This window comes from Bidens hawaiensis, unplaced genomic scaffold (genome assembly GCF_021521415.1).
Source record: "Bidens hawaiensis isolate Kalapana, Puna unplaced genomic scaffold, B.hawaiensis_p1.1 tig00036286_1, whole genome shotgun sequence".
Lineage (NCBI taxonomy): Eukaryota > Viridiplantae > Streptophyta > Magnoliopsida > Asterales > Asteraceae > Bidens > Bidens hawaiensis.
Window position 1 is genome coordinate 35719 of NW_027496316.1, and position 9754 is coordinate 45472.

Consider the following 9754-nt stretch of genomic DNA (forward strand, 5'->3'; position numbering starts at 1 on the left):
ACTTTAGGCGAAGTTAAACCTTAGGCGAACTTAGCTTTAGGCGAAGTTAAACCTTAAGCGAACTTAGCTTTAGGCGAAGTTAAACCTTAGGCGAACTTAGCTTTAGGCGAAGTTAAACCTTAGGCGAACTTAGCTTTAGGCGAAGTTAAACCTTAAGCGAACTTAGCTTTAGGCGAAGTTAAACCTTAGGTGAATTTAGCTTTAGGCGAAGTTATCAGTTAGGCGAACTTGGCCGTAGGCGAAGTTATCAATTAGGCGAACTTGGCCGTAGGCGAAGTTATGCTTTGAAGGCGAAGTTAAGCTTTGAAGGCGAAGTTAAGCTTTGAAGGCGAAGTTAAGCTTTTGCAGGCGAAGTTACCCAGTTCGCAGGCGAAGTTGCCCAGTTCGCTACGGGTTTGGTTTTTATCACGCATTTTGGCGATTTTAATACCCTTGTTATGGTTCGGCATCACCCCCTAACGTTCCCTAACCATTTCGTTCGTATATATATCCCGTATATACTATAAAGCTTGGATCTTTAAGCTTAAGGACATTCAATAAAACATAAACTTTAAAGGTCAAGAACATACCTTTTGTGCTCGTTTGGATCTCGTTTAACTTGTTTAATCACAACTAATCGTTTACTCTCTCTCGGATCTTGCTCGTTTCTCTCCCTCGGCCGCCGGCCGTATATGGCGGTGTGTGGTGTGTGTGTGTTTTGGAGTGTGTAGAGATTATGATGGAAATGAAATGAGGGTTTAGGGTTTTAGGTTGGTTTAGGGGATATTTATATCCCTTAAAGCCCATGGACCTAGAGCCCATTCTTATTTAACCCATCTCAATTAATCTAAATCCATGATCCGTTCTTTACTCGATATTAATTAATTAATAACGCGAAATCACTAAACGTAACTTTCTTTATTCAACATTATAAATTTTAGGATGTTACAAAATACTTTGTATATTTTAGCAAACAAGCCTTGAAGCCATGCATAATATATAGAGAAAGGGAGACGGGAGCCTTAAAATTCAATTATTTAATCAATCTGGGGCGGATCGCCCAATCCGTGGCGGATTGGGTACGAGGTTAGACTGATTTGATAGTCCGAGGTTGACGTGTACGAGGTCTGTGACGGATAGCCCTATCCGTGGCGGATAGGGTACAAACATAATAAGACAAAAATTTGTGATCCGTGGCGGATGTTCCAATCCGTGGCGGATTGGGTGGGTGTCTCTAGTAGGACCCTAATTAAACCCTAAAACCATTACAGGAATCTTAAAAAAACACTTGATTTCTCAGTAATCTGAGGTATGTTTTGGTTTTCTTTTGATCTTCGTTCCCTTCTCAAAGCTGATGATTTAGGGTTCTTCGATTTCTCCATCTTCAACCGTGTCTAGTTTGGTTCAGTTGATTTAGGGTAGTTGCTGAGTACGCTTAATCGTCGCCGGGTTCAGTTTGATTATTTGGGAGTGATTTTAGGGATGTTTAGGGAGATTATTTGACGATCTTACCCTTTTAGAAGAAATCAGACGCGTGTTTTAAAATTTTGATCGGACGCTTGAAGTTGTTACGTATCTATCGTACGATAAGTCATTAGTGTACAGTAACCGATCTCTATTTATATAATAAACTAATAAAGTCACTAAAACATTGCAACTTCTTTAAATTGATCCACAAAAGGTACATATCAGTGATGTTTATTAATGGGTCTTACTAACCACAGCTCACACCCCTTATATATATATGTCATGGATTGTTCTATCTGTGGCATATAAGGGTGTTTTCTAAAAAGACAATTTTTTTTTGTCTTGTTTGATTTTATTTTACTTTTAATTTAATGTTGTTTATTTTAATTATTGTATTTTATTTTGTTTTATTAGAAAAAAGATTTTTTTTTTTATTTTCTTTATCAACAATTATAAAAATTATAACGAAACAATGTAAATAAACAATATATACATACACACAACCATTACGAGTTTGTACAAATACTAACAAAAATCTATCTTAATGGCAGTGTCACGAATGTTATCGTCGTTCGTCGTCGCTATCAAACCTACATCTGTATCCCGGTCTATCGTCATCCTCGCGGTCGCGCCTGACGCCCGGTGTGCTCGCTTCATTGTCAGAACGTGGTGGTGGTTTTTTGTGTTTTTTATTGTTACGTAAATCCTAAGATTTAATCATCGTCTGTTAACACGATGATGACGTCATTTATATATATTTCTACATTTTGTTATTATTTGTACAAACTCTTTGTAATGGTGGTGGTTTTGTGTTTTTTTTATTGTACAACGTCGTCGTTGTCTTCAAGACCGCGCCTAATGCTCGATGTGCTCACTTCATGATCAGAACGTTGTGGTGGTTTGTGTTTTTTATCGTCACATAATCATAAGATGTAAGCATCGCCAGTTAGCACGCTAGTGACGCTGTCATTTAGATAGATTTCTACATTTTGTTATTATTTGTACAAACTTGTAATGGTTGTGTGTATATATATATCATTTATTTACATTGCTTCGTTATAATTTTTATAATTCTTGATAAAGATTCTCAACAAAAAAATCTTTTTTTAATAAAACAACAAAATAAAAAACAATAATAAAAAAAATAAAATTTAATTAAAACTAAAACAAACATTAAACATAAAAAGACAAAAAAGGACACGTCTTATTAAAAACCACATATGACACATATAGAGCTATAAGCCACGGTTAAAAAAGACAAAAAAACACATCTTTATAGAAAACACATATATGCCACAAATAGACTTTTAAGTGGCGGTTTTCTAGCCACACCGGTGTGCTTAGAAAAGCTCTTATTAATCGGTCCCTAAATCCCCGAAACATGCAATAAATTTAAACTAAATTTTCAAACATTACCTTCTTTTCAACAAAAAAAACCAACATACATTCAGAAACTACCAAAACCCAAGAACATACATTCATTCATTCAGAAATTACCAAAAACATAAAAACAAGAACCAATAAACCATTGATCCCCCAAGTCCAATCCCTAATCTAAGTTAAACAAAAACCAAAATCTAACAACCTATATAGACGAAAGATCCTCGTAGACCGTCTTGATCCCGGGCCGCTCAGAAAGCGGCCTTATACACCTTAACGCGATCCCAAGCAACTCCTTCATCCCCTTATCCGCAGCCGGTGTTCCCATTTCGGTTATTAAAACCGCATCAAAACAATCGGGCCCACGTCCTTCCGCCACCTTCAACCAAACCCAGTCGTTTAAATCAACCCCGCCACCGTCTTCACTCGACACCACATCGCCTGCACACTTCCCAGTTAAAAGCTCCAATAATATCACTCCAAATGCATAAATATCTGACTTGAACGAGGGGACCGGACGTTTGGACGCGGCTAGCTCAGGTGCTCGGTAGCCTAACACACCCGCATCAAGAATCTGTTCTATGGTTCCCGCTTGGGTCATTAGACGGTGGAGACAGTAATCAGCTACACGCGCGTTTAAGTCTGGACCGTCTAGTAAGATGTTGGTTGACTTTAGGTTCCCATGTGGAATTGCGCGGTCAAAGTGGAGGTAGTTTAGACCGCGTGCGATGTCAACTGCAATTTTTAACCTTTGTGCCCATGATAAAGGCGGGCCTTTTCTTCCTGGTCGATCTGCGTACACAAAACGTTATTTAACTCGATTAACTTTAAAATGATCAACAAATGTAATTAGTGGTGGTAAGAATCTATGGCTCGGCACAAGTCTCGTGGGTTTGGGTTTAGTTCAACGCGTACAGGTTAATTTCAGGTCGAACTCATGCTGCTAAAACAGTTTGTGTTCAAGTAGACCCATTTAACCTATTTATCTTTTAGTTTTTTTTTTTAATGTGCTTTTATGTTACAATTAAAAATGGTTGGTTCAGTTTTGGGTTCACTCGCAAACACGTTCAACTAAATTGGTTGTGTTCAAACTGACCCATTCAACCAACTTACCTTTTTAGTGCTTAAATGTGTTAAGAATGTTATAATTTACAATGGTTGGATCAGTTTTAGGTCGAACACGTTTACATAACGGGTTGTCACGTTATGGGTTAATTCGCTTAACCCATTTACTTTTGTAGTTTTTTTAATGTGTTTTTACGTCATAATTTAAAATTGTTGGGCCAGTTGAACACTTGTTGCTGAAAATAGGTTGTATTCGGGTTGACACATGTAACCCATTTAGTTTTTTTAATGTAATTTTATAGTATTATTTAAAATGGTCCGGTATTTTACGCCAAAATAATAACTTAAGAAAAAAAAAATCTAAATGTCACTTAGACATCAACTTTTATAACTTAAAAGTAATTTTTTATATACATCATTTGCAACTTTTATTAATATGCAAAACCTAAAAAAGAACAAAGAAAATATATCAGGTTAAACATGTCGTGTTGGTGTCAGATATCCGGGTTTCACCCGCCAACCCACAAGCACAACACGACCCGTTTAACACCCACGTTAATTAGCAAAACGGTTTAAGAACAAGATTCATACCATATAGAAAACTCGCAAGGCTTCCGGGAGAAATAAAATCCGAAAGAATCAGTTTTTCATACTGTGTGGGCCCCCAGTAATACCCTCGTAACCCGACAACGTTCGGGTGTCGAATATTAGCAAACTTTTTGGCCTCTTTAGCAAAGTCCTTCCTCTGTTTAGCAACCCCTTCTCTTAACCATTTAACCGTCAACGGAAGCCCGTTATCAAGTGTGGTTCGATACGAAGTCCCGTGACTACTCCGGCCCAAAACCTCAGCTGGGGCCCGTGATAACTCCTCGGGTGTAAACGACACTGTGTCATCAAGAAAGTAAAGCTCACCCGCTAACCGATCGGGTGACCTCACATCAAGTCCAGAGAGGTTTTCAACCGTGTACGAGTCACCAGAATCCGGTGAGTACGAAAACCCGCTTGTTTTAGACGGCGAAAAACTTGGCACCGCCCCGCCACCGAGCTTTTCGGGTGTGACTGTATCCGATGACGACTCTTTTCGTGAGGCCGCAATTTCTCCAGCAGAAATAACTGTTGCGCCGCCACTTCCTGTGGCAGGCTGGCGGTGCACGTCTTTCGTGGCGACAAGTTGAGGAACCGGCCTTCGCGAAACCCGCATGTAATGAATGAAAACCGCTAAAAGGATTAATATCACAACTGCAATAACACACGCAACGATCACCAACACTTTAAACACAGTCTTAATGGGCTTCTTCCGGCCCGATGTGCCTCGTGTGTTTGGGCCCGCAGGGGGGTTCGGAAACTGTAACTCAGAGTTCCCAGGAAAGAACGAAGATTCTGGAAACTTCCTCAAATTATCAGGAACGACACCTGAAAGGTCGTTATACGACGCGTTAAAACTTGTTAACCCGTCAGTTAGATTGTTTAACAATGGGCCCGTGAAGTGGTTTTGGGAAATATCTAAAGAAACGAGGCCCGTGAGCTCGGTTAAAGATGACGGTAACGAACCAGAGAAATTGTTTCCCGAGATGTCAAGAAACTGAAGCCCGGTCAACAAGTCGATCACCTCAGGGAACTCGCCACCGAGCTGATTATTGGAAACGTCAAGAACCCGAATGCTGGAAACGTTGGATACAAAAGAAGAAGAAAACAAATCGATTCGGCCTGAAAGTTTGTTACTTTGAAGGTGAAGTTGTTGTAACGTGGGAATAAAGATTAACCTGTTTGGAAACGGGCCATCGAACCGATTGAACCCGAGATCAAGGACTGTTAATTTGGGAAATTGGGTGATTGCTTTAGGAATCGAGGAATCGAGTGAGTTACGTGAGAGGTTCAAGTGGTTCAGTCTCAAGAACTGGGTTGTGACTTCAGGAAATGGGCCGGTTAAACGGTTTTGACTCAGGTCAAGATACTCAAGGTTGCCCCATTTGACCAATTTGGTCAAATTTCCTTCAAAGTTGTTGTTTGATAGATCAAGAACGAGACATCCACCTGTCACCAATGGAAGCTCGCCTGTGAGCCCGTTACTGGATAAATTAAGAGCCTGAAGTGATGTTGACATTATCATACTGATTGGCCCTGCAAATTTGATCACAAGCTTAAATCGTTAAAGTCAATACTAGTCAATCGTGTCGGGTTAGTGGCTAACATGTTGGCAGGTTAAACTGTTCGACCCGAACACAGCCGGTTTAACCATTTATCTAAACGTGTCAAATAGGTTAGCAGGTGATAACCAAGTTGTAAACGTGTAAATTAAGTAGGTGGGTTCTCAAAAAAAAAGGTTAAACGGGTTAATCTGTTTAAAAAGAAGGTGGAATGTGTTAACCCAAACAGACCCGTTTAATTAAACAGGTAAACCCGAACACAACCTGATTTCTAAACTGTTTAATATCTGTGTTGTGTTCGGGTCATGTCTGAAATTGCCACCTCTCCAAAATACACACATATAAACAACTATAACTAAATAATCACCTGTGAGGTTATTGCCACTCAAGTCCAATTCGGTTAAAACCAACGAATCGCCTTTCAAAAGATCGTTTGGAAAGAACCCAGAAAACCGGTTATTCGACAACTTCAGAACCTGCAGATCATAAGCAAAGTTAAAACTCGGGAGTTCACCCGACAACTGATTATAGCTCAAATCCAGCGCGACCAAGCTCCCGAGCATCTCAGCCACACCACCACTAACCAAAGACCCGGTCAACCGATTCCGGCTAAGATTCAAATACTTGACACTCTCAGAAAGCCCACCGAAAAACTTACCATTCCCACCTGAACTCACAAGCGAGTTCCCACTAAAATCAACCCGGGTCGCAGCCGTTAACAGCAAGAATTCGGGATCCAGCTCGCCATCGAGCATATTCCCGTGCAAATCAAGAACCTCTATATTCTGAAACCCCTTCGGTATGCTCTTCGTTAACCTGTTATCCGACAAATCCAGATAAACCAAATTGTTCAACTGAGCCAAGTCCCGTGGAATGGGGCCAGAAAAGGAGTTCCTACTCAAATCCAACGACTGTATGGAGCTAAGGCCCGAAACCCAACCGGGTATACCCCCGGAGAAATTATTCCCGGCCAAGGAGATGTTCTTCAAGCTCAGCGCTTTCCCGATATCATTAGGCAAAACCGAATCGAATAGATTATCGGAGACATCCAAAAACTCAAGCATTCCCCCTAAGCTAGTCATAAAGCTGCCCGAAATGGAATTGTTGGAAATGGAAAGCTTAAGAAGCTTAGTAAGATTAGCAAACACATTCAAATCAACATCCGCAGACAGGGAGAGGTTATCGAGGACCACACCGGCCACATTGCCGCCGTTACACATGATTCCGTTCCACGAAGACGGGCAGCCGTTGAAGTCGATGGATTCCTCGTTCCAGGAGCCGAGCACGAACCCGGTCGGGTCGTGTTTGATTCCCTTCTTGAATTCTAACAATGCTAGGATGTCCTGTGAAGGGAGTTGACTAGTGGTGCAACTGATGAACACAACAACATAAAGTAATAATAACAATGAAACCCTAAACATTATGTTTTTCTTTTAGCTCAATGAGATTTTGAGCTGAATGTTTTTATAATATATATATATATATACCCTAAGTGACTGATAATAACTTCTTCATAAAGCAGGAAATGGGTTTTGTTTTGTGAGATTTAGGGTACCGTACAAGTTTTAAGAGATTTGACGGTGGTGGTGCACGGCGGCAGAAGAAAAAGTAGAGTGAAGAGTGTGTAGTGAGAGTGATAATTTAAGGGTGGAAATGGAATTGTGAAACGGGCTTTTGGTGCTTTCCTTTCTTCTTTCTTTTGGGATAAAGAATTCTTTTTAATTTTTAATTCTTTTTCCCTTTTTGGTTATATTTTGGAAAGTATAATGTATATTTACTAAAAAAAATATGGTTTAGTACCTTAAGTTTAAAAGAAATTGAAATTACTAAAATTTACTATATTCGAAAAAACAAATTGTTAATGGGTTTTTAATTTTTTATGCAACTTAAAATGCAAAAATGATAAGATACATATTTTGGGTGATGTAACGAGACATAAATTAGATCCTCATTAATTGTTGAGAAAGCTATTCATCTAGTTCATTTAATATGCCAATTATGTAATTCTAATATTTAATTAATGTTCTTACTTAAGTTGATGAATAGAATAAATTCATTTATGAGATAATAGTTAAATCTTGTATGAAATGTTATATAAACTTTAACTAGTTTTAGAGCCCGTGTCATACACGGGGTGATTCAAGTTATAAAATTACAAATAAAGCAAATAGTTACATAACGTATATAAAAAAATGTATTACATCTATGTTTATATCTATATTATGTGTACATAAATTGATTTTATTTATATCTGTAACATCCTAAAATTTTTATAATGTTAAATAAAAGAAAGTTATGTTTAGTGATTTCACGTTTTAGTTATTTAATGTCGAGTAAGGAACGGGTCATGGGCTTAGATTACGTAAGATGGGTTAAATGAGAATGGGCCTTGGGTCCGTGGGCTTATAAATACCCATCCCAAGCCCAAGATATCATTTTATTTCCATCTTTCTCTTTTACACACTCAAAAGCACACACATAACCGACCGAGATCCGAAGTCGAGACCCGAGATTTTGCTGGTAGATCTGAGTTGGAAAGGTAAGAACTAATCCCGCAAAACTAATATTACTGAAAATGGTTAGGATTTGACGGGTTAATCGGACCCGAAACACAACTGCCCAAATCCCCCTAAAACGTCGATTTTAGGCCGATTTGATGGTTGGGATTTGTAGGCGCCGATCATACGATTCCGTGGGTACCAAAATCGAGTTATTTGGCTAAGAAACGAAGGAGTTATGGGCAAACAGATCTGCAGCGCGACAAATTCGCCTTCATCTGGGCAACTTCGCCTTCAAGCGATGAACTTCGCCTGCAAGCTAAGTTCGCCTGATGAACTTCGCCTGCAAGCCAAGTTCGCCTGATGATAAGTTCGCCTGAAGCCAAGTTCGCCTGATGGCAACTTCGCTGAAATGGTAACTTCGCCTAAATGGTAACTTCGCCTAAAAGCCAAGTTCGCCTGAGGTTTAACTTCGCCTAAAAGCCAAGTTCGCCTAAGGTTTAACTTCGCCTAAAAGCCAAGTTCGCCTAAGGTTTAACTTCGCCTGAAGCCAAGTTCGCCTAAGGTTTAACTTCGCCTGAAGCCAAGTTCGCCTAAGGTTTAACTTCGCCTAAAGTGAAGTTCGCTTAGAAAATAAATTAAAAACCTAATGGAAAATGTGTTAAGGCAGTTATCGAAAATAAAATTTTTCCAAGCTGACCTGGCAGCTTAACCCCAGCCAGGGGCTCTGCCCCTTGGACCCCGCTAGGGGCTGCCGCCCCTAGAACCCTGCTGCCAGGGGCGCTGCCCCCGGACCCCCGTTCGTTGTGGGTCATATATAGATAGAAATACAAAACTAGTAGTAGTAGTTAATTGATATGTGTAAATATTATACAGTTAGCCGAGCCCAGTTAAAGAAAGGAATTACGATCAACGGCGAACGTAACAGGATCCAGGTGAGTTTCTAGCCCCATTCCTTGTTATATTTTCGGGGCTGTGTGCATACTTGATGTGTTGTTAATACATTTATCCTAAGTGATAAGTGTATGCCATATGTGATATATGTGATATGTATGAATGATTGCTTGATGGTTCGTGAACGATCTTCGGATATTGCACGTACTGTCAGGTTGTAACGTTATAAAGCCATATGTGATATATGTGATATGTATGAATGATTGCTTGATGGTTCGTGAACGATCTTCGGATATTGCACGTACTGTCAGATTGTAACGTTAT

General features: G+C 39.6%; 1 protein-coding gene across 1 annotated transcript; it reads right to left on the reverse strand.

Annotated features, from left to right (window-relative positions):
- Window positions 1-2783: 2783 nt before the first annotated feature.
- Window positions 2784-7869, reverse strand: LOC143588255 (LRR receptor-like serine/threonine-protein kinase GHR1). Its single transcript, XM_077069315.1, has 3 exons — window positions 6406-7869; window positions 4483-6012; window positions 2784-3618 (listed from the first exon to the last, which is right to left on the reverse strand). Exons 1-3 carry the CDS (start codon window positions 7457-7459, stop codon window positions 3032-3034), a joined length of 3171 nt encoding a protein of 1056 aa, XP_076925430.1. The 5' UTR covers window positions 7460-7869; the 3' UTR covers window positions 2784-3031.
- Window positions 7870-9754: the final 1885 nt, after the last annotated feature.

Bases quoted from the DNA above. Each gene is read 5' to 3' on its own strand.
- LOC143588255 (XM_077069315.1), bottom strand. From the start codon at position 7,459: ATGTTTAGGGTTTCATTGTTATTATTACTTTATGTTGTTGTGTTCATC. The intron at 6,013-6,405 runs GTGATTATTTAG...TCAAATTTGCAG, and splicing joins GAGTGGCAATAACCTCACAG to GGCCAATCAGTATGATAATG. The intron at 3,619-4,482 runs GTATGAATCTTG...TTGTGTACGCAG, and splicing joins CCTTGCGAGTTTTCTATATG to ATCGACCAGGAAGAAAAGGC.